Source organism: Balaenoptera borealis (genome assembly GCF_965194805.1).
Source record: "Balaenoptera borealis genome assembly, chromosome: X".
In the NCBI taxonomy this organism is placed as follows: domain Eukaryota; kingdom Metazoa; phylum Chordata; class Mammalia; order Artiodactyla; family Balaenopteridae; genus Balaenoptera; species Balaenoptera borealis.
The window spans coordinates 13,925,601-13,950,774 of NC_138881.1; the positions used below are offsets into that span (position 1 = coordinate 13,925,601).

The following is a 25,174-nucleotide window of genomic DNA, read 5'->3' on the forward strand; positions in this document are numbered from 1 at the left end:
AATGTGCAGTGCAACTGACTGACTGACTCAATAAAATTCTTAAAAAAATTTATTTAAAAAAATCAATGCGAAAACCATCCCTAGCTGGCAGGCCTCACAGGAGAGGTCGAGGGCCAAGCTGCAGGCCAGTTTGTCCCCTTTGCTCACCTGCCACACAAGCTTCTGTTCTTTCTTGGGGAGAAATCTCGTGTTTGTTTAAAGCCGCCCAAGTTAAGGCAGAAATAGCATATGGGTCAAATGACGTGTAAGGTAGTTCTAGATTCACCAATCAAGCACAAAATACAGACACCTAACTAACTTCTCCCCACGTCTGCATAGGATACCATCACGTACCTTGGAAAGAAATTCAGGAAGTTCTCAGCATGTATACCCTGACAGCCTCCTCATAAAAAAGGGACATACATAGATACATCCGTACACACACACCCCCCCGCTAACCCAGGTTCTAAAAGAATAAAACAAAGTTTATTTTAAAACTTTATTTCTGCAAAGCCAATCAAGAAGTGTTGGAGGGAAAAAGTGTAAAAGTTATTCTTGCATATTTAGGAACAGCAAGCACTTAGTTTGAGAAAACAAGGACTTAAAATAGTTGAATCAAAGGCAGTAAGTACCCTGCTACTGTATTTTAAAACAATGGCTGATGATCTTTCTTAAGCAACATTCCTTTCTTCCCTAAAAGCTACAATATGATACAGTACGCAATAGCTCACCTGAAAGTGCTAGGATCAGAAGGTAAAGAACGCCATATGCCACCCCACTTAGACTTCCTACTATACAATGCCATTTGGGCGCTTGATAAATCAAGCATTTGTGTAGCATTACATTCAACAGAAATGTTTCTTGTACTTTGGGTTTAAGATCCTTGCCCCTCCAGTTCCGATGTTGTGACATCTGACTCTTCATCATTGTAAATATTTTCAGCCTGGAGATAACAACCAAATAAAATCAGAGGTAAAACTCCCCACAGATTTTACAGGACTATCTAAAAACAGCATTCACTAGTTCTATCCAGATTTTAGCTGTCACTGGTCAGCGTGATTTAGTGCTGGAAATTAAATGTGGACACATTTTAGAGTAAACTTAGTTTCCTTTTTGTTTTACCCTCAAAGACTAATAAATTTCATGAGGAAAAGGCAGGCCAGTGTTCTCAAAAATTATTTGCCAGCACGTAACTCCACACGTACACCTAGCTGCCCGTGCGCCACTCCTGATTTCAGTTATCCATAAAAGGTGTTTTCCGAAAGCATTTCAGACACTTCGACGGAGCGATAGCCCTGAAGTGCTTAGTGCGCATCACCACAGAACTCAGTATCTCAGTGTGAACGCACTGACGTTTCCTCCCGTATCCTTCATGCCTACGACACATCAGACACTCGACATGGAGCAGTGATGCCAAGAGCCCAGCTGAGAAAGGGCGTAACGATCATGAAAATCGGAGCAGGTTGCTATGTCTACGTCAACATGTGCACAGATTTCTCCCAACCCAACAGGTGCATATTGAACTAAAGACTGCTGTTAAAATGGAAAAAGGTCTCTTAAGACTTTCTATAAATATTTGATATAATGTGTACCTAAATGTTTGATATATGTCTATTACATTATATCATTAGTAAAATCTCTCCAAGATAGTCACTGAGGAAAAATAAATACTTTAGCTCACCATTTGCCATATCTGCATGATGTTATCCTCAGACACCGAGCAAATGACCCAAGGCTCATTGGGGTTCCAACTAAAATCTGATATCTTGGCAGTGTGTCCTCCATGAATAAACTGTTAATAAGAAGAAAAAAAGCCTTGGTTTCATATCTCATGTTAGAAGTTTTTAGAGCATCAGTCTTGTAACGGGTCACTGAACTGCAGTTTGGAGGGAGGGTGGTACAGGCTTAGTAAGCCAGCCCTCCACCACTCTTGATTCTGCCAACTTCCAAACCCTCCAAAAAGGTGATAGGATAGTACAACGAACGCCTGGATAACCTTCACCTAGGTTCCCCAAATACTATTTTGTTAACACACCACCTGCTGAGCCACCACAAAGTTGCAGACAGCACACCTAACCCCTAAATACTTCAGCCTGCATCACCGAAAACAAAGGACATTTTCCTTCATGACCACAGTGCCGTTTCCATAGCTAATACAATTAACACTAAAATTCTGCCTCATTAGCAAATATATAGTTAGATACAAATATTCAAGGTAATACATTTCCAGGATGTCTTATGTTACATACTCTTTCCTAAAACTGGCCCGCCTGGAGTCTCCTGGTTCTTCTGTGGCCCCCTGAAGGATCCCTCCTTCTCCCCCTTACTAATGGAAAGGCATATTTCTCAGCCATCCTTCAATCTCTCCAAGGCACACTGCCCCAAGGCTGGGGGAAAAAAAGAATTCTCGGGACTCCAGAAAGTCCCCCATAAGGGCTAAACCGAGGTGTTTGCTAAGAAATGCTGAAGCGGGCAGTCTTACTTCCTGCACTGGGCCTTATTTATCTTAGAATTAAGATTCGGAAGAAACAATTCTTGGGACTTCCTTGGCAGTCCAGTGGTTAAGACTCCGTGCTTCCACTGTAGGGGGTGCAGGTTCGATCCCTGGTCAGGGAACTAAGATCCCACATGCCACGCAGCGCGGCCAAAAAAAAAAAAAAAAAAAAAAAAAAAAAAGGACTTCCCTGGTGGCACAGTGGTTACGAATCCGCCTGCCAATGCAGGGGACACAGGTTCGAGCCCTGGCCTGGGAAGATCCCACATGCCGCGGAGCAACTAAACCCGTGCGCCACAACTACTGAGCCTGTGCTCTAGAGCCCATGCTCTGCAACAAGAGAAGCCCGCACATCGTAACAAAGAGTAGCCCCTGCTCACCGCAACTAGAGAAAAAGCCTGCGCACAGCAACCAAGACCCAGTGTAGCTAAAAAAATTAAAAATCAAAAAAAAGAAGAAACAATTTTCACATGGACAATATGAATACTTCGTTATGAACTGGTAAGTCACCCTTCCTGACAAAGTCAGATTTGACTTTAGTTTGACAATGAGGTCTACCTCCACCAATTAGGTTATATGCAGTGTTAACTATTTTACCTAGTAATTTAGTTTAAAAATTAAGATGGGATAAACAGCTTTTAAAAATAGTCGTAAAGGGGACATAAGTGAAAATACTTTCAGACCACAGGCTTGGAATATATACAGGAGTCATTAAATCAAGACATTGTTATATTTAAATTCTTGTTAGTATCCAGTTTACTACACTTAAATGTCCCTTGATTTCAGACTCTCATGAAAAAAGAAGCAAAATACTAGTGGATTTTGTCAAGGCCCATGAAACTGTCACAGAGACATTATATACAAATACACTGTCCTCTCCCTGCAATATCAAAAAATAGCAGGAAACCTTGAAAACATTATACACTAAGTGCAAGAATCAGTCACAAAAGACCACATACTGTATGATTCCTCTCATATGAAACGTCTAGAACAGGCAAATCTAGAGAGACAGAAAGTAGATTAGTGGTAGCCAGGGGCTCACAAAAGAAGACTGGGAAGCGATGGTTAAAGGGTACAATTTCTTTTTGAGGTGACAAAAATATTCTGAAATTGACTTGTGGTGATGGTTGTGCAACTCTATGAACATACTAAAAATCACTGAAGTGTATACTTCAGTGAACTGTATGATCTGTAAAATATCTCAGTAAGTGTTAACAACGTAAAAAAAAGAAAAAAGTAAAAATGGTTGGTAGCAACACCTTAGCTTAAAAAAGACTTAAAAAATTTACGAGGCCCTGCATCACAAAACAGACTTCTCGGATGAAGACACGCAATACAGAATACAGCATTTAGATGCTGTCATGTGTCTATGGTAGCACTTCACTGAGAAATACTATAAGCAGCAGCAGTATTAACACTGAACATGCTAGTGTATCTTTGCCACAGGCCAGCACTGTCAGACATGGTAACACACAGGACAAGGAGTAAGGGGGTCTCGGATGTCCATACTATGTGGGATCTAGTGAACATCTGTGTGCAGGGCTCATCCTCAGTGGCCTTCTTTACCTTTTAAAAGCGGTGGGCAAAGCCCAAGCATTCCAAAAATTAGTACTGGCCTAAGAGCTAAATATACGTTACAGAGGAACGAGTGATTATCTGCCAAGTGACTGGTGGAGACAAATGTTGAATTCAGAGTGAGGACAAAGAACCATTACCAAGTCTGGCAATGATTCATAGAAAAGTGACCTGAAGTGTACAATGAAGGACTCAGAGTCAGGAAGGATGAGGACAGATACCACCATGCAAACCTTCAAAGGGCCAAGGAGATGCCAAGATAATTTAATTAGGAATGGGAGGAAGATGGTGGGCACTGTTGGCATCAACAAGATCGAGGAAGCATTCATTTTTCTGGGCAGGGAACTTCATCAGGTCATTAAGTTTTTCCATACTGTTAAAAAGTGTTAAGTATTGCTAACTGAATATCAATGCCCCTCACCCCTAAACCCTCAGAAACATCATAATTGAGAGAATCAGTGAGAAATTATTATACACTATTTTCCAGGAGCCTAAATTATTCTTAGTGAAACACTGGTAAAACCTACTGGGCTCTATTTACTATTTTCAATAAATGTCAAAACTCTATCACAATAACCTCCAAGGCCTCCAATTTGAAATCATCTTCAAGAGCTAGAATTTGAAGTTCTTGACTCATTTTCCAGATACATGAAACAATGACAAACAGTCCAATCTGCATATGACATTTCATCTTGCATTAAGAAAAGCCAATATATACCAGGAGCTCTGGAGGCCCATCTTCTGCATCTTCTGCTGATTGTTCTTCTCCAATTTTGCTATTGAGAAAGAACATAATGCCTTCATTACTGAAATTCTTCTAGCATCAATGTTTGCAAAGCCAGCATCAGCCCAGAAATCCCATCCTAAAACACACACTCTAAAAGCAACTTATTTCTCTAGTCTTATCAGTTAGAGTTTTTGTATTAATTATTTGGTGGGATGGTGGGGTGTTTACTTTCTGGAAATGGTAATAAGAGCCGTTCATAGCTGAAGCTGAAGAATAGAAATTATTGTTAATAAATATTAACTTAAAATTGATTCAATATTTTAACTGAGGTGTTTCCTGCATTAGGATTAAAAGGTGAAAAGAATATAAAATATCTACAGAAGAACTGATGCCCAGTCCCTACACTTCACTCTTAAAGCCTTTTTCATCCCAGGAGTGAAATACAATTACACATCGGTACTGCAGATGTGTCTAAAGATATGACAACAAAACAACTTTAACTATGGAATGTGATAAGCCAAGGAAAGGTTAAGTTTTAATTTTTTCTTATCTTAAAAACTTCAATTTGTAGAATTTGCTGCCAGCAGTTCCAACAGTGAAATCACTCGTTACACACCAATCATCAGCCCTGATACCTAGGTACACAGGGGGACTTTGCTAGTAATAGCTGCTAAAAAAATATATATATATACAGCCAAAATACACAACTTTCCATGTGCTAGACTTTTTCTTTCCAATAAAGCTAATCAAACAAACCAAACACATGGGACTGCTAGACAATTATGTTTCTCCTCCCACTGTCAGGAGTACAATCGCTAACATCGACCATTTTAATCCATAATTTTATCTAATGTATTCTTTTAATAGCAAGCAAGACACGAATTAACTTTAAGAAGAAATTATACAATGCCTGCAAATTTATTTACAGCACCCCTAAGGACAATCCAGTTCCCAGGACATCAGACTTTCAAACCTTGCTGCACCAATTCATACAACACTATAGTTTTTGTTTAAGGTTTCTAATTTTACGACTAAAATTGTTTTCAAGTAAAAAAAAAAATCACTCAAATGTCTGTTTTCAAGATTCTCTACATTTTCAAGCATCTATCACAGCCAGAGTTGGTTCCATAAGAACACAGAACATTAGATGTTTAGCAGTCTTACAACACAAGCATTTTATTCTGCAGTGTCTCTATTCCATACACTGAAAACTGGGTCTACTGTCTCTGTAAGTAAGGCAGCCTTGACTAAAAACTTAGGCCACTTCAAAGCAATACAGGTAGGAAAGAAGTTATTTTCAGGAATTTAATGATTTAAATTTGAGATAAGGACATCTTACAGAGATGTATGTAACGGAACATTATTAATGGCTCTAAAGGCTCAAAAAAAGCAAAGGAGTCTGAAATTCTTGCAATAGCAACTCTGCAGTCAAGGAACTTTAAGAATTGGGAGCAACTCTTTACACAATGAGCGCCCAGAAGAACTTAAGATCTCTGACAGCACGGGCTGTGCTTATCCTGTTCCCAAGTCTACCCCAGCAGTTACACAACCCACAGCGGGAGCTCATACCTGCGAAAAGAACCAATGAAAGCACAGAAGAGCAAATGGTAAAAAAAACTGAGAAAGACTAGTCCTGCAGGTGTACGTGCGACCCAAGGAGACATGAACAGCTAATGTCTTTACCCCCTTCTACAGCAGAAGTGTTTTCAATGCCATCATTTAGACGTTCAAACACACATGCACCCCCGCCCCCTGACTTCAGTCCTAATTATCCATAGAAAAACAAAACCCACATTTGCATAAATTTACTTTACAGTGCATTTGCTGATTCACTTCTATTTTAGGGAACAAAGACTCTTCAGGAAGGTACTTAAAATTAATATTAGACTTATTAAACTGGGGTTAGCAAACTGCTCTTCTAGTTTATGAATTACTACATAATCTGCCAGATTAGCATATTTATGCAATTTCTTGTCACCAGATACCAAGTTACCTTAAATCCCACACGTTCAGGCGGCGATCAGTACCACTTGAAGCCAGAATAGTTTCGTTATGTGGAGACCAGTGGACCTAGCAATACATTTTTGAAGATGTAAAGAATCATCCGTTCCTAGGTTTGTGGATATTGTTCTAATCCTTGACATTTTCCCATTTCGTGTTCTATACCCTCTCCTTGGCCTACAAGCCCTCACCCTCTTTGTCCTGTCCCTTCAGGTTCTCTTAAATGGACCATCTCCTCAGCTTGCCCCCAGGAAGGTCATACTCCCCAACACAGGGGAACTCAGCTAGGGGTCCAAATAAACTTATTCAGCCCCAAAACCGTCCCAGAAGCTTTTAACATTTTCAATGAAGTGTATTTTAGCCTATGCAAATCTCTACTTTAAACCACATACAAGATATTTTTCACTAGAGGACCCACCATGCTGATATACCTTAAGGGAAGAATCCTTGGATTTCACTTTTTAAAATTTTATTTACTTATTTTATTGATTGATTGCCGTGCCACACGGCTTGCGTGATCTCAGTTCCCCGACCAGGGACTGAACCCAGGCCATAGTAGTGACAGTGCCGAATCCTAACCACTAGACCACCAGGGAACTCCCTTCACTTTTTAAACTGATCCTATTTTGCAAGGTTTTTTCCTTCTACTTCTGAACTAATAGTTTCTAAAAAGCTCCAAGTTATTTCTCACTAGTTAACTTACACAGGAGAAGAGGAGCTTTCAAAAATAAAAAACAGGGACTCCCCTGGCAGTCCAGTGGTTAGGACTCTGCACTTTCACTGCCGAGGGCGTGGGTTCAATCCCTGGTCAGGGAACTAAGATCCTGCAAGTCACGACGTGTGGACAAAAAAAAAAACAAAACAACAACAAAAAACAATGCCCACTGCCCATGATATAAAAGAAAAAAAATTTTTTGATTTCCCTCTACCGAAACGTTACTAAAATCTGACAGAGACATCAGAAAACTGTCACATACCTGGAAAATTTCATCTTTATGAGATTCGAAGGTATGGAGTTTCAATTTTAAATTACGCAGATCCCATAAAGCTACAGTCTGAAGAAAAATAAATGAAAAGGAATTCATTTCTGCACTTTACATAAGAATTTTAAAATATTGCAGTAACAAGACCACTGGGTTTGTTAACACCAAGTATGCAAAAACTTAAAAACCTTATCCGCAGAGCCAGTTGCGAGAATGAACTCGCTGTAGGGATTGAACGACAGGCAATTGACCTCGGCGGTGTGCGCATCAACCAGGTGGCTCGGCTTGGAGGTGGTGTTGGACCTGGTGTCCCATCTAAAACACAAAGGTACGAGGCACACAGCACACGAGCAGGCCGCTCAACCCGACCCAGCCTCTCTCCCCAACGGTCGGCGCCCGCGCCAGCACCCCTCCACGCCACTGTTCTCTCGCTAACGTGCCCCTTCAGGGGCACCAACCACGCAGAGCTGGACTTCCAACCACTAAGTGATATGTGCTAAACCTGCGCAAAACAAACTAGGGCTATTTCTGCTTTCTTGTTCCTTAGGTTCCTGTCTGGATTACCAGCTATTTCAAGCATACACAAAATACTACATAAAGAAAAATGTAACAATTTGATACCTACAACCTAGCCTTGTCAAATTTCCATGTTTTGCTTTGTTTGCCTCAGATATTAGTTTATGAGATAAAAAGCATTCCAGGCAGTTGAATGCAGCCCCGTGGCCATGCCTTGACACAATCACTCTCTCCCTCAACTTCAATGCAAACCACCCTGATCCCAATTTTGATACATACCACTGCCCTAAGCATGTTTCTTTGTGTGTACATACCTGTTTTCCTTTCTTTTTCTAAATAAAAAGTTGTGTTCAATCATACAGCACAGTAACTTTTATGTAAAAAGGCCATACCTACTTGCAGTTTATTATGTCAATTATACCTCACTAAAGCTATTTTTTTTTTTTTGAAGGCCAAGACGTAATTAAAAAAAAAAAAAAGAAATCAAACCACAGGCCACCACAATCACTGATGGTCATTCAGGACACCCATATAATGAGACCCCACAGAATTTTCCACCTTACATCATAAGTTTCTGATCATCAGCAACAGATCCAAACAATGACTCATGCAGCAGGTGCCAGGCCACATCCTCTACAACAGCCGAGTGGCCAGTAAAAATCGCTTTAGCATCCACAATTTTGCCTTCCTTTGGTCCTGCATTAATATCCCACAGACAGACAGTCTGAAGAAGGAACAAAACAAGTTATAAGATACTGAATTTAAATGCTAACACCTTATTTAAAACACCTTTATTAAAAACAAAACTACTTAACTATACAAAAGTTACAAATAAACACGAGGAGGAAATATAAACAAAAGTGAAGCTTCATAAACAGAAGAGTGTATTGGTACAGCTTCCATAATCTGAGATGCAGAGGGCAAGGAAGGTACAGTGTAATGGGGACAGGAAGACAGCATGGTGGCAGGCAAGAAATTCAAGTTAGAGTTTCCACCTACATACATTCAGTCAAGTATCTAAAATTCACCCAGATTACACAACACAACACTGACAGCCTGGTGTTCGGTATCTACTGAACAGAAATGCACATCTTAAAACTTAACGCTGGGTTGGGAGACTGGGAATTAAAACTAAAATATGCCTCTTAAAAAGCAAAAGCCTTTGGACAAGTCTCACTTCATGGCAGAAACCACTACACACATCAGGAAGTGCAAAAGGTGAATGACCTAGGAACCCCTACGAGGCTACTGGAAGACGCCACAGGGCCTGCCCAGACCTCAAAGATCACAGATCAGCAGGCTCTGGGAGTTGAGTCTCTTCTTAACATCTCATCATAAAAATAGTTGAGAAAAGTCTTAAGTTTCTATGAAAAAATACTGCAAGCTATAGTGCAATGATTCTTATCTCAATGGTTTAAAACAAGAGGTAATTCCATTAAGCTATATTCGACCTAATTCCACTGACACTAGTATCAGCTTCATCTCTTTATAAATCACTTTTTTTACTTGAAAGGGTTTCTGTTACATAATACACATGGCCCTTAGTCTCTGTTGATATTTACACACTCGGATGCACAATTTACATGCAAGGAAGAGATGGAACGTGTGGAACTCTTGCCATCACCTGATCCTCACCTCAGAAGGATCCTGGGAACATTAGCAAGATGCCTGGCATATGTGGAGCCCTTGGGAAACGTCAGCTATTAATTATGACTAGCAACTCCCAGCCTGGTGTCTTCAAAAAGTACTAGCAGTTAAGTTCCTGAGTATAACCCATCCTCCCTGTTGGGAGGATGTTCACTTTGAGGGAAACAAAGGAAAGCTTCCTTCCAGAGAACTGAGGTAGACCCTTGCTTCCCAGCCTCCCTTGGAGCATGGTTGCAAGAACATGACATGGGCTCAATCATCTGACCAAGTCTTCGAATTGTGAACAGCAACAAAGGAGAATCTGTTCTGATGATTGGGGGGTGGGGGGGTTACATCCACTTTCCAAGGGTGGCAAGAGTGACATCCTCACTGGCCTAATTTGGGTCAACGACCCGGCCTCTCCTCTTTTCCAGGCCATTTTCTAGCCGCCACAGCACTTCTGTGAGCTACCCTACCCAATGCCCTTCCAATCAATTCCTTTTCTGTTTAAATCAGCCAGCACCATCTTTGCAGCCACCAAGGAAAATAGTTATGGAAGTTCTCAAAAGAGTAAAAATGGAACTACCACATGATCCAGCAATCCCACTTGGGTATTTATGCAAAGAAAACAAAAACACTAACTCGAAAAGATATATGCACCCCCATGTTCACTGTGGCATTATTTACAATAGCCAAGACAAGGAAACAACCTAAGTATCCATCAATGCATGAATGGATAAAGATGTGCTATATATACACAATGGAATACTACTCAGCCATAAAAAAGAGGAAACCTTGTCATCTGTGACAACATGAACTTTGAGGGCAGTATGCTAAGCGAAATAAGTTAGAGAAAGGCAAATACCACATGATCTCTCTTATATATGGAAACTTAAAAACAACGACAACAAAAAACAAGCTCATAGACACAAAGAACAGATTGGTGGTTGCCAGGGGTGGAGTGGGAGAAATAGGTGAAGGGGGTATACATTTATTTTTTAAAAACAAATTAAAAGAGATATTTTTTTAAAATATCACTCAGAAAATGCACCTGAAGAATATCCTTAAAAACAAAAAATAAAAATAGTAAAAAATTTAAATTTACAAAAAGGTAGAGAGAAATTATAGAAAACAAAACAAAACCATCAGCCAGAGTTGGTTTTGGTTGCTTGTAACTAAACAATCTTGACTGGGCCAATTGCCTACTTTCAATATTTCAAAAAGCTGAACAGAAATTGCAATTAACAGACAGACATATAAAGAAGGTCTGCGATGTGACAGGCCCTGTTCTAGGTATGGGGATATACTAAGGAAGAAGGCAAGGAACCTTCTCTCACAAAGCTGACATAAAACGCTAACTGTGGCCAAGTTACATGAGCTTTCAAAAGCTCCAGAAGTCTACTCTCGGCTTGTACTTGGAGTCATACCAGACACTTTAGGCTTACAGCATGGGAACCATGAAAGAAAATATGGGGCTGTTAGTGGCAAGAATGCTACAAACGTTGATCTATAATAAATTAACAAGATCACTTTGCATTTGCGTGGTACTCTTCATTGTTAATTAAAACACTTTATATTAAAAGATGCCAAGGCAACTCAACAGGGAAAGACTGGCTGGGAAAGCTAGACAGCCACACGCAGAGAATGAAGTTGGACCCCTACACCTCACACCATATCAAAATGGATCAAAGACCTAAATATAAGAGCTAAAACTGTAGAATTCTTAGAAAAAACATAGGTGTAAATTTTTGTGATGCTGGATTATGTAATGGTTTCTTAGATATGATATCAAAAGCAAAAGTGACATAAAATATATAAACTGAACTCAAAATTTAAAACTTCTGGGCTTCAGAGGAAATCATCAAAAAAGTGAAAAGACAACCCAAAGAATGGGAGAAATTTTTAAAAAATCATATATCTGATAAAGGACTTGAATCTAGAATATATAAAGCACTCTTACAACTCAACAATGAAAAACAAAATTAAAATGGACAAAGGATTTCAATACAAATTTTTCCAAAGATGGTACAGAAATGGTCAGTAAGCACATGAAAAGATGCTCAACATCATTAGTACATATAAGTCAAAACCACAATGAAATACCACTTCACACCCACTAGAATGGCTATAATAAAGACAGACCATAACAAGTGTTGGTGAGGACATGGAGAAACTGGAACCCTCGTGCATTGTTGGTAGGAATGTGAAGTGGTGCAGCTGCTTTGGAAAACAGTTTGGCAGTTCTTCAAACAGCTAAACATAAAGTTACCACATGACTCAGTAATTCAACTCCTAGGTGACTACCCAAGAGAAATGAAAACATATCTACACAAAAACCTGTACAAAAATGTTCACAGTAGCAATACTCAAAGTAGCCCCAAGGGGAAACAACCCAAATGTCTACCAACTGATAAATGAATAAATTGTGGTATATCTATATAATGGAGTATTGTTCAGCCATAAAAAGGGATGAAGTACCGACATTGCTTTCACATGGATGAACCTTGAAAACATTAATGCTAAATAAAAGCAGCCAGACAGAAAGAGCCGCATACTATATGATTCCATTTATATGAAATATCAAGAAAGGACAAATCTACAGATTGAAAGTAAACTAGTGGTTGCCAGGAGCTGGGGGAAGGAAGGAGTGAGGAGCGACTGTTGAATGGGTATGGAGTTACTTTTTGTGACACTTGATGAAAATGTTTTAGAATTAGATAGTAGTAATGGTTTCACAACTTTGTAAATATACTAAAACCCACAGAATTGTACACTTAAAAAACAGTATAAAAAAAACCAAAAAACAAAAAACTAAACTAAAATGTAATTTATATTCATCAGGCCTCACAAACACTTTAAAGAGTCTCCATTACAGAGGTCCACTTTTAAATAATGGGACACCTTTTGCCCACTTTCCTTCCACTCTAAGGCTGCTTCAAAAGAGCTTTGTGGAATTCTAGGGCTCCAAAACGGCAGTGTGATAACCATTTCTCTAAATCCTGTGGAAATGTTATCACAACAATCAGTATTATCTTAGAAAACCTTTCATCTATTAGTCTCCTTCAGTGCAGAGCTGTCCGTGACACAGTCTTTAACTCTCAGTGCATGAGTAGATTAGGAAGAATAGGTTTCTCACATGGTCGTCAGATGCACTTAAGAGATGTCCACTCAAATTAGAATTCCAAGAAAGACCATAGCCTTCCTTTTGGTGGCCTCTTAACCTAAGATCAGGATTACATTCTCCACTTGGGTCTAAAAAAACAAAAAACAAAAAAAAAAGGAAGAAAGAAAGAAAAGAAAAGAAAAAAAAAGAAAAAGAAATACATTAACTACTAAGTGATTATCTGTTTATCAGAACTGGTAAGAGCAAATTCTCACTCCTGAGTGAGCCATAACATTTATCATAATGCCTGGAAAAGCACCACACACAAACAAGGACTTGGTTTCACCCACGACCACCCTGAAAAGCTGTTCTCTGTGCTTCATTTCAAATACTCAATGCAAACCAGGCCTCATGACCATAAAATGACTTGTTCCTTTGCAAAACCTAGTACTAAGCTCTAACACAAAATACTGAAAACTATACCAGCCCACAAATTTACATGGTGACAACCCACCCCAGCTCCAAGTCGAGTTTTAAAAACATTTTTGTGAGGAAATAGTTAACACAGCAGGTCTGGCTGCTCAGTCCTTGCATGTCTCCAAGGTAGCCTGCAACCATGACTGACCTAGCCAGCCCCTGGGAATGTGACCCTCACAAAATTCTTCATGTCGCCGTCTGATGAAGCTGTGTACGCCCAGAGCAGTGGGGCATGCTGTGGCAGCTTGTCGAGACCTGTAGGATTGTTGAGCAAGATTCATGATGCATCTGGCTTCACTGCTGGGGTCCTGAGTTTCCCTTACCATGGCTGGTCACAGAGCAGAACGTACCTGTGTGACCAGACCTCCTTAAAATCCCCAGACACTGAGACTCAAATGGGCTTCCCTGGGCAGAGATATTTATGCCCCTGTGGTATGTGGCCCCACAGGAGAAGGATTCACAAGTCTATGCCTGACCTCTCTGGACTCTGCCTGATGTGTATCTTTCTCCTCCTGTTTTTGCTCTGTATCCTTTGCTATAATAAACCTTAGCCAGTTTTTATTCCCGTTTTTTGCTCTATATCCTTTGCTCTAATAAACTTTAGCCAGGAATATAATAACCTGCTGTGAGGTCCTTCTGTTAAATCACTGAACTTGAGCATGGTTTTGGGACCCCTGAAACAATTTCTAAACCTTTAAAAATTAGAGTATACTAGTTTGAATGACGTCAAAGCAATTATCATTTTGAATCAAGAAGAAGGGTCAAGCAATGGTCTGACTTTATTACTACATACCTGGTTTAGCAGGGTGCTTTGTATAGTCAAAAACCAGCACGTCAGAAGACGGCGTTTTTGTAGCAATGATGTGAGGATTCTGCGGCATGTAACGAGCACGGTTTACTTCTCCTTCGTGGTTAATTTTAATTTCACATTCAATTTTTCCTGTTACAGAACCAAAGCCACCAAATTCTAATGTGAGAAGAAAGAAATAAACACATACACTTACGATTAAAATTCACAAGTCACTCAGTTTAATCAACCTGAGATTTTAATCTGACAGAATACAACACAAATTGACAACAGAGAGGGAGAGAGGGCGCGCGAGCACACAAAAATATAGGCTCGCTTGCCACTTGGAATTAATTTATTCTCCAAGCCCATGTAAATTGGAAAATATTGATACCTATTTTATACAGTTCAGTTCCACCTTGGACTTAAAACATTTAAAAATCGGCTTCTTTCAGTAGTGAAGATGATGTAATTATTCACGAAAATTCAAATAACCACACAATTAACACACCTCAGCCTTTTAGTTCAAATACAACTCATTTGGAAGTGCTGAAATTAGAACTGTATTCTAGGTTTCGTTAAGGCAGGTTCACCCTCAGGAGTATGAACACTCCTTGAGTGTGAAGTCAAAAACATCCTCATGTCGGAAATCCAACTAACACCCACCCAATCCCAAGACAGACAGACAGACAGACACACACACACACACACACACACACACGTACGCCAGTTCCATCAGAATCCTTGAACATATTCAATCCAGTTGAACATGTCGGTTCAACTGCTAGTGGAGTGCCAAAGCTAAAATGAGTGGGCTAACCTCTCTATCTGGGGTAGGAATATGACTACAATGTTACATAGTTATTAAAAAGGCCTTGGAAAAGTGAGAAAGCCACATAAAAAGTATAACTTCGGAGCAGCAGCAAGGTGATAGCAGAAAGAATATAAGGAGAGAACATCTAAGCAGATAACAGCAAACAAGAACATTTTCTTTTTTGTGCTCATAGATAAAAACCTGAATTAGTTGCTGACTTTTAAAAATTCGGAGGCTTCACATTGTAACTGTTATTTCTTCCTGACTCTTCTCCTTTGCACGTTCCTTTTTAGCTCACCCTGTGTCTCAGGTCAAGTAACACTAACTCAAATGCCTAATGAAACAACGCAGGTAACAACGAAAACAGACTGGCTGGGGCCTGGCGAAAACACACGGAAAGCAGTAAGCCATTTCTCAGTTTCAGCCAGGTCTCGCTATGTGGGAATGCTTAAGCAACACTAGCTCCTGTGCCTTACTATCAGAATTTAGTCATTCTTGGGAATTCCCTGGCGGTCCAGTGGTTAGGACGCAGTGGTTTCTCTTCGGGGCCTGGGTTTGATCCTTGGTTGGGGAACTAAGGTCCCGCAAGCCACGGGGCCAGGGTGGGGGGACAGGGGGAAGAATTTAGCCATTCTTCTCTATGGCAAACACTGCTTACTATTTCTGAGGCTCAAAGTCATATCCCATTTCACACAACCCCTCTCACACAACCATACGCAATCACCCATTTCCCTCTTAGCACTTCCCCTTCCCATCGTGGCAATGGAAGAAAATGCCTCAGCCTTTCTAAGGCACCCCTCCTGATCCTATCACCTGCCACCTCCAGAGACCCTGCTCCAAAGCTGCCGCTTTTATATTTTCAATCTCCCACCACCGTGGACCCCAAGGATTCTTTCTCACCCTTCTGCTACAAAGATACTCAAGTTTCCAAATTCCTTTAGTGAAAACAAACTCAACAGCTCTCCTTTAATAAAAACTGGGCTTCCAGGTAAGATTTACTGTGTACACAGGGCTTTGTTTTCTCAAACTCAAAAAGAAAAGCTTGAAAAATCACTATCTTAATGACAATAGTATCCATTAAAAATACCATAACTGAAAATTTAAAAAGGTGTTAACTGTGAATTATTTAGTCACTTGTTAGAATGTAATTTACTGGACAAGTTACTAATAATGATATCTCCATGTATTATGCACAAAGACTAATTCTTAAGCTGAAAGTCCAATTAAGTACATAGTTTAGGACTAACAGCCATTAAAATTTTTCTGATTACAACAATATTTACAGAAATAATACATAAGGTTGTAGGGTAATGGACTATGAATTGTGGAAGTGGTAAACTGAGTAAATCATTTTGGAAAAAGGTTTATATTATTTTAGGTTGACAATGAATATACCACACAACTCAGCAATTCCACTCCACTACAAAAATTCTCCCACGTGTACGAGGAGATGGGACAAGGATGTTCACTGAAGCATTGCTCGTAACAGCAAAACACCCACATAGATACAACCCAACTGCCCCTTGATAGAAGAATAAATTCAGGTTTAAGCATAATGGAATACTATACAGTTGTTAAAAGAATGACCTAGACATTTACATAGTATACACAGACAAAACTGAATGAAAAAAGCAAACTGCAAAACAACATTATGTATGTTTACTAGTGTATGAATAATAAAAATACAAATAGTTGAAAATGGCACACTAATTTCAGGACAGTGATGAACTCTGGAGAAGAAAGCAAGGAGGAATGGAGTAGGGGTGGCAGGACCTTAGCTAAAAAGTAGAATTTTATTTTCAATAAGAAAGCTCTATTCAACCATTTGGGGCTGTGGGGAAAGCACTAACCCAGCAGGTCTGGTTGCTTAGCCCTCACAGCTCTGACGGACACTGGGCCCATGACTGACCCTTGACCAACTCCTGGGAACATGGACCTCAGAATGTCCTCGATGTCACTGATGGGTTGATTTTGTGGTGTACACCTGAAGCAAGGGACCATGCTGTACCAGTTTGTCAGGGTTGCTTTGCACAAATATCAAGATTGATGATACACACCTGATTTCATTACAGGGGTCCCGAGTTTCAGCTGTCATGGCTGGCTGCCAATATGATGGGCCTACAAAACCAACCCCCATGAAAGACAGACCCTGACCCTCGAATGGGTTTCCCTGAGCAGAGATAGTCCACACATGTCCCTGTCGTTTGCTGCCAGAGGGAAAGCACATCCTGTGTGGCCCTGGATGAGACTTGTGCTGGACCTCTGTAGATTCCCTGATGCATATCTTTTTCCTGCTGCTTTTGTTCTGTATTTTTCATTGTAACAAACTTTAGCCATGAGCATAATCTGCTGAGTCTTGTGAGTCCTCCTAGCAAAATCACCAAACTTGGGTGGTTGCAGGAATACCAAAGCAGGGGAATGTATGTTTGGATTGGGGGATGGGAGTCAACAGCTTCCATAAAAAACCCACTATTAACGTTTGGTGTAAATGCCTCCTGACTTTTTCTATGCCTACACCAACACATATTCTTACTGTTACCAAAATAGTTACTATAATCACACATACCAGTTACTCACTTTATCTTGGAAACCTTTCCATACCAGTGCATAGATTTATCTCCCTGTCTGTGTGTAAAATTCAAAGTTAGCTCATTCTTAGTAATTGCTGCACAGTATTTCAAACATACCATAATGTGTTTGACCAATTTCCTATGAACTAACATCTGGGTTGCTAGGTTGAGCCTAATTTTTCAATCTTGCAAATAATGCTACTGTAAAATCCTTGTGCACATGTGGGTGAGTAGTTCTGTAGGATAAAGTCCTAGAAGTTAAACAGCTGGGCCAAAAGATATTAGTACAACGTTTTAATAACATATAATTAAAGGCCTATTCCTTTAGACACCAATGCTGGAATATATGGTATACCTACCACCCTTCTCACTGTCACAGTGGGAAGCATCAAACTGTGCATCATCATTCGGAATATGGACTCGAGCAACCACGAGATGATTCTGCTCATCAGATGTGTGAGTCCCCAGCACTAGCCAATGAAGGGCATAATCCTTTCCTTCTGGTCTGTTTAGGAAAGAAAGAAAGTCATACTAATCCTTTAAGAAATCAGTTGCTAACAAATCCAGTCCATCACCCATCCCCATGTTCATAAATCATGACTTCTTGCCTAAAAAAATCTTCAATTTTAATACACTAGTTGTTTCTGGTTTCCGAGTAAGAGGCAACAAAGTAGAATGGAAAAAATAAAGTGCTGAGTCAGAAAAACTGGGTTTAAATCCTGACTCAAACTAAAATTAGTTATATGCAATTCCTTAAATCACAACTTACCTGTGGGCCTCAGTTTCTTCACCTAAACAACAGGTTATGAGTGAAAATGGCACGATGTGAAAACCCCTTGTTTATATTTATGGTGCTTAAAGTTTATAAAATAGGCATTCTCATTTTTACGGGAGAGGGGAGGTGGGTCTTTGTTACCCCATTCTATGGAAACTCACTTTGTGGCTGAAGAAATCACTGATGCCTCTTGGCACCCTGGTCCAAGAAATGATTTTGCATCTGCATCTATTAACAATGCTTAAGCAATGACTCTGCATCTGTATCTATTAACAATGCTTTACCATTTGTACTATCTAGAAGAGCAATTTTCACCTGTGTTCCATGGTCCCATCTCAGTAAGGAAGGCTGAGAAGTAAGGCTCTGGGCCCCAGCATCAGACAGCCTAGACTATTTATCTGCTTCTAAATTCCAGTTGCACAAAGGATTCAGTGGTTTAGAAAAAAGGTTTGTGGGTTACTTCTAGGCATGTAATTTATTAATAACTGGGCTTCCCTGGGAGTGCAGTGGTTAAGAATCTGCCTGCCAATGCAGGGGACATGGGTTCGAGCCCTGGCCCGGGAAGATCCCACATGCCGCGGAGCAACTAAGCCCGGGCGCCACAACTACTGAGCCTGTGCTCTAGAGCACGCAAGCCACAACTACTGAGCCCACGTGCCACAACTACTGAAGCCCGCGCGCCTAGACCCTGTGCTCCACAACGAGAAGCCACCGCAACGAGAAGCCCACGCACCGCAACAAAGAGCAGCCCCCGTTCACCACAACTAGAGAAAGCCCACGTGCAGCAATGAAGACCCAACGCAGCCAAAAGTGAATAAATTTATTTTTAAAAAATCTATTAATAACTAAAAAATACAAGATGAAATTTTACCAATATTTGGCTTAGGGTAAAAAACAGCAATAAATACACAAAAACTCCAAGAACAGAATAAGGCAGCCATGGCTAAGCAACAGCAGTTTATTTGAAAAAAGACATGGGTCTGAGTCGACGTACATTCAGTGACCAAGAATACGATGTGGCTATCAAAAAAGGTAATTAATTTCATCTTAGATGAACTTATACAGGGAAGAAGGCAAAACACATGAGCATTCACTTATTTTTTTTTTCACTCACTTATTTTTAACTGGAAAAACCACACTTAGAAAATTAGGCTCTAGCAATGTACTTTAGGAGGATTTAGACAAAATGAAACCTTTACAAGGAATAGTGGCTTAAAATGAAAGGGAACCTAAACGTATCTCCCGAGAACCGTTTGAAAAGAAATAGGAATACTTGAGAGAAAGGAGGCAGCACAGAGCAATGTTAGGACTGACATAAAAGGAAGAAAGTGACTTCTTTTTAATGGCATTAAGCAGAAAAAAGTAAGACCAACAGGTAAAGTTACAGGTTAAACAGGTCAATTCATCATACGACCTTGCTAAGGAGCAGGACCACAAGATGGACTAGAGGATCTGCAAAGCTCGTTTTGACTCTAAAATTCAATTATTCTGGTTTCCCCTGACCTGATCATCATATAAGGATTTTTCTTTTTACTACAAATTCTTTCATCTCCATCATTAAAATACAAGCTTATTTTCCTGAGCCAATCAATATCTATTTTCCTCCAATACTGGATGCACCTAAGGCTGCAGAAGCACTCATTATAAAAGACCTTGTGCATTTTCAGTGCCAGAATCCTTTGACCACTTTAACTCTACTGCTAAGACATTCACCCAACAATCACAGATTATCACAAGGTTATTCTCAGTAGCATTGCCTGAAGCAGTGAAAGACTGAAAACAAATATCCATCAATAAGGAACTGGTGACATAAATTATAGTATATCCATAAATGGAATTTTATGGAGCCCTTAAAACAAAAGAACATATATCTAAGTATGCTGATAGAAAAGAGTCTCCAATATAAACTTCTAATTAAAAAGTCAAGTGAATTGGGAATTCCCTGGTCGTCCAGTGGTTAGGACTCCATGCTTCCACTGCAGGGGGCATGGTCAGGGAACTAAGATGCAAAGTCAAGTCAACAACTTCCTACCGGAAAAAAAGATGGAGGGACATAGCATGTACTTCTTCATGCCGGCAGGATGGATAAGAAATCGCAAACAAGGACTGCCTCCGCTCTGGGTAAGGGAACTAGGAGAATAGAGGATGTGGAAGGGGGACTTATGCAGTTTTGTATCATCTGAGTTTGAATGTATACACAGGTTTTTAGGTAGAGAGTAAGTCTTAACATGTTTAAGAAATTATCCAATTAAGAGATACGAAATAATGATCTACCAGCTTTGAAAAATAATTTCTTAGAGATACCTAAATAAAAAATTTAAAGAGCTAAATCAATTATATGGATGATCACCTAAGTGAATTTAAGGACAACAGCTTAGAAAGTGCAAGTAATCATTCGGAAGCATGTTGTATGTAGGCAGAAGGCCAGCCTGATGAGGCTGAGTAGAGCCTAGCTCTCAAAGAGCCAGGCTATAAGAGTAGCCAACATTTTTACTGTCCTACATAGTGACCCTACGTAGTGACGAAACAGAATCACAGTCCCTTCATACCCCAAACAGAACCCTGCAAAGCACCAGACAGCCATCCTCAACACCCAAGAATGCAGGCTGGCTGGCATTTTCTTGCATTCCCAGAGCCACTACACGTCCCACAACCAGATCCCACTTCTTTGCACGCAAAGAACACCATGGAATACATAATTTAGTTGAAGTATTTTCTGTTAAGTTCCTCAGTGTTAATGTAAAAGTAATATCTGGGGGGCTTCCCTGGTGGCACAGTGGTTAAGAATCCGCCTGCCAATACAGGGGACATGGGTTCGAGCCCTGGTCTGGGAAGATCCCACATGCCGCGGAGCAACTAAGCCCGTGCACCACAAGTACTGAGCCTGCGCTCTAGAGCCTGTGAGCCACAACTACTGAAGCCCACGTGCCTAGAGCCCGTGCTCCGCAACAAGAGAAGCCACCGCAATGAGAAGCCCGCACACTGCAAAGAAGAGTAGCCCCTGCTCGCCGCAACTAGACAAAGCCCGCGCACAGCAACAAAGACCCAAAGCAGCCAAAAATAAAAATAAAAAATAAATAAATAAATAAAAAGTAATACCTGGGCTGAGAACACACAGATCTATAATCTTAAAATCTTTACGCAAAACATGTTATAGGTAACATTTTAAAAAGACGTCAGTATATTACTCAGCCATAAAAAGAAATGAAACTGAATTATCTGTAGTGAGGTAGATGGACCTAGAGTCTGTCATACAGAGTGAAGTAAGTCAGAAAGAGAAAAACAAATACCGTATGCTAACACATATATATGGAATCTAAAAAAAAAAAAAAGTCATGAAGAACCTAGGGGCAGGACGGGAATAAAGATGCAGACCTACTAGAGAATGGACTTAGGGACATGGGGAGGGGGAAGGGTAAGCTGGGACAAAGTGAGAGAGTGGCATGGACATATATACACTACCAAATGTAAAACAGATAGCTAGTGGGAAGCAGCCGCATAGCACAGGGAGATCAGCTTGGTGCTTTGTGACCACCTAGAGGGGTGGGATAGGGAGGGTGGGAGGAAGGAGACGCAACAGGGAGGAGACATGGGGATATATGTATAGGTACAGCTGATTCACTTTGTTATACAGCAGAAACTAACACACCATTGTAAAGCAATTACACTCCAATAAAGATGTTAAAATAAATAAATAAATAAATAAAAATAAAAAGACTTCAGTAAACAGCATTCATTGAAATACAAATGGAAAAAGAGAGATATTCCACCCTAACAAATGATTTCTGAATAGGAACGGGTGGGAGAATTACCATCAGTCACCATTTACTGTGTACTCACTCTGCGCCAGCACTTCAACATGCATGATCTTATTTACTTCCTTAAGTGTAGGCTGTCAGAACCATCGGCACCTCCATTTAGGGACCAGACTACTCCAGGATAGAGACTGACCAACCTGCCCTAATTCACAAAGCTAAGAAGCAAGGGGCAGAATTCAAACTCATGTCTCTAACCTTAAAGCCTCGGCTCTTTTCTACGGTTAGAGTAGGTCAAAAAGATCCAAGCGAATGTAAATCATTTGCTTAACAGGAAGACACAAAGAGTCAAATGCACATGATGCTCTAAACCAGAACCTCAATACCCTTAAGCATTTGACGGTCAAAGTTATAAATGTCAAGGATTAGAAATCTCCACTATTTAGTTCTTGGCTCTTCTTCCCACATCTGCATATTTACATTGAGATTTTTGGGAGGCCCAGTGGAAGTCCCTAACTGTATGGAAGTCAATGTTCACATATGGATAATCTGGCCATATGAAGAGTTTTATATGAAGGTAATTTACTCTCATTTTTAAAAGCTGTTGAAAAATCCCCTCTCTAGATTAGAGTTTGATTAATCCTCATTAAGTTATATGCTCACAATACTCAAAATTTAATACACTTTTAAAGTACAAGGCCACGCGCACCGCAACGAAGAGTAGCCCCCACTTGCCACAACTAGAGAAAAGCCCGCGCACAGCAACGAAGACCCAACGCAGCCAAAAATAAATAAATAAATAAATTTATATTAAAAAAAATAAAGTACAAGGCCAAGTTCCTACTAGGAAAAGTGCAACTGTATGAGAAAGATAACCTAGCGCAGAGGTTGCCTCAACTCTGGGGCCACCTGGTTTGGGTTTGAAAGCCTGCTCCGCCACTTACCAGCTATGTGATCTGGGGCATGTTACGTCATATCTCAGCCCCAGTTTCCACACGATTAAAAAAAAAGAATGATAAAAAGTAATTATTGTACTGTGTATTAAACCAAATAATAGGACATAAAGCTCTTCAGATGCGCCAGGCCCTATTCTAAGTGCTCAATAAATGTCAGCAATTACTACCAGAGAAATTTTACAAAGAGGTGCAAAGAACACTCTTATAAAGACCAACAGCAGCCTCAAAGTGTATCCCATACTATAAGCCAACACCACCACCTTTTCATTGGTGAACTGCTGCTAAATTCTCTTCACCTTTGCCAATTAAAACGTATTCATCTTGGGGGCTGGTTACAAGGGTGTATTCACTCTGTAAAAATTCATCAAGCCACACGCTTATGATTTGTGCACTTTTCTGTACACATGCTATTTTCCCATAAAGTTATAAAGAAATCCGTTAGTCTGCGGCCCAAACAAATGCTGATCTATATTTAAGTCCAAGAAACGTCAAACATATCCAGTGCATCCTACATATATCCTTAATCTCACAACAAATTCTTTGTCCCCTTTTAACGCCACATTTATACGTCAGAAACCACCCCATAAATCACTTAAGTCTTGAAAATAACAATCACCTGCCACATCACGCAAGGTCTAAATTGATTACCTGCTTATGTTCTATGTATAAAACGCCAAAAAAAAAACTAGGAAATTCAAGTCAATAGTTAAATTTATGCGAAATAAAAGTTGCCAGAAACCCTTACTTAGTCACTTCAGGAAGCCACTGAACGGTAAGACTCGGCCACTGAAGAGCATGGGTCATAACCAGGTCATATAGAAACGGTGTATTCTTCTTCCAGATTTTATATTCTTCATTGATGACACGCTCCTCCACAGTATCTTCAAACACTGAAATTTGGAGAAAGCCCACACGATTAAGTGGCTGAGAGGGATCGGAGTCAGAATCTCCACTGGAGGTCACCTCGAGACGGCCACACCTAATCTCCTCTTTCTCTTTACCTCTAATTTGGACACGAACAACCAACTGCTCTTCCAGAACGTGGAGAGAATATTAACACCAGGAAGCTTATTTTTTGCACGTTAAGATCAATACCGCCTGCGTATACAAAATTGGGTAATTACACAGACATCGCAATTGTTTTGCAGGTTACAGCTGTTCGCACCTGTTCCAAGATGACGACCCGTATGTAGAGGACCTCCCCGACCCACCCGGCGAGACGAATCCACGTGTAGCAGAAACCCATCAGTCCGCTCCCTCCATCCCCCACCAGGAGAGGCCTCTGATCCCACGAAACCCGCGTCGGCAGCCATAAGCCAGCGAATTCCAGAATCCCCCGGACAAGGGCCGCGACCCCGAGGCGATCGACGCGCGCGCGTGTTAGGAGGCGCCGTGCCCGCTTTCCGGCGGCAGAGGCCGCCTCCGCCCGGGGGCCTAGGGAGCGCCGCCGCCGGAGGGGGGTGGCGGGAGGGGAGGGTGGCGGGAAGGGGGCCCAACCCGCGGCCCCACGCCCGGCTCCGGAAGTGCTCGGAGCCCTCCGCGCCGCAGCCCTGTCCCGCGTAGGCCCCTCGAGGCGCGCGCTGAGCCTCGCGCCCGGCCCCGCCCCCTGCTCCTCACGCCAATTCGCGCCTTTCGCCGGCGCGTGCCGCGGCCTCGCACGCCCGCCGCCCCCCGCCGCCCGGCGCGCGCCGCCCCGCAGGGCCTCTTACTCTCTTTACTCGCCATCTTGCGTCGGCTGTTCGCCCCTCGCCGCCTCCTCGGACTCCCCTTGCTAGCCAAGAGCAGCCCAACTGCAGGCGCTCCTGCCTTTCCCAGGCACGTCACACACTTCTAGCTCTCGAAGCCTGAGCTCCGTCTTACAGCCTGGGTGCTCCCCAGACGCTGCGTCCTTCTCTCTTGCCTCCTCCCCGCTTACGGATACCGAGGTCTGAGGCGCTCTTCTCTCTCTCTCCAAACTTGGAACGAGACTTTTCAACCCGCGCCTCCCAGCCCGCCCAGGCAGCTGAGCGCAGGCGCATCCGCCCTGGGAAAAGTGA

General features: G+C 41.2%; 1 protein-coding gene across 4 annotated transcripts; it reads right to left on the minus strand.

Annotated features, from left to right (window-relative positions):
* Positions 1-464: 464 nt before the first annotated feature.
* On the minus strand, positions 465-25,174 carry RBBP7 (RB binding protein 7, chromatin remodeling factor). Of its 4 annotated transcripts, XM_082375789.1 has the most exons (13): positions 24,848-24,986; positions 24,140-24,236; positions 23,884-24,028; positions 18,012-18,157; positions 14,275-14,448; positions 13,038-13,153; positions 8,839-8,999; positions 7,948-8,074; positions 7,754-7,831; positions 6,769-6,845; positions 4,767-4,824; positions 1,661-1,771; positions 465-922 (listed from the first exon to the last, which is right to left on the minus strand). In XM_082375789.1, the coding sequence occupies exons 3-13, from the start codon at positions 23,940-23,942 to the stop codon at positions 854-856; spliced, it is 1,176 nt and encodes a 391-aa protein (XP_082231915.1). In that variant the 5' UTR covers positions 23,943-24,028; positions 24,140-24,236; positions 24,848-24,986; the 3' UTR covers positions 465-853. The 4 variants fall into 4 exon arrangements, with proteins under 4 accessions (XP_082231915.1, XP_082231913.1, XP_082231916.1 ...); XM_082375787.1 differs by lacking the exon at positions 24,140-24,236 and having other exon boundaries at positions 24,848-25,174; XM_082375790.1 differs by lacking the exons at positions 24,140-24,236; positions 24,848-24,986 and adding an exon at positions 25,060-25,171.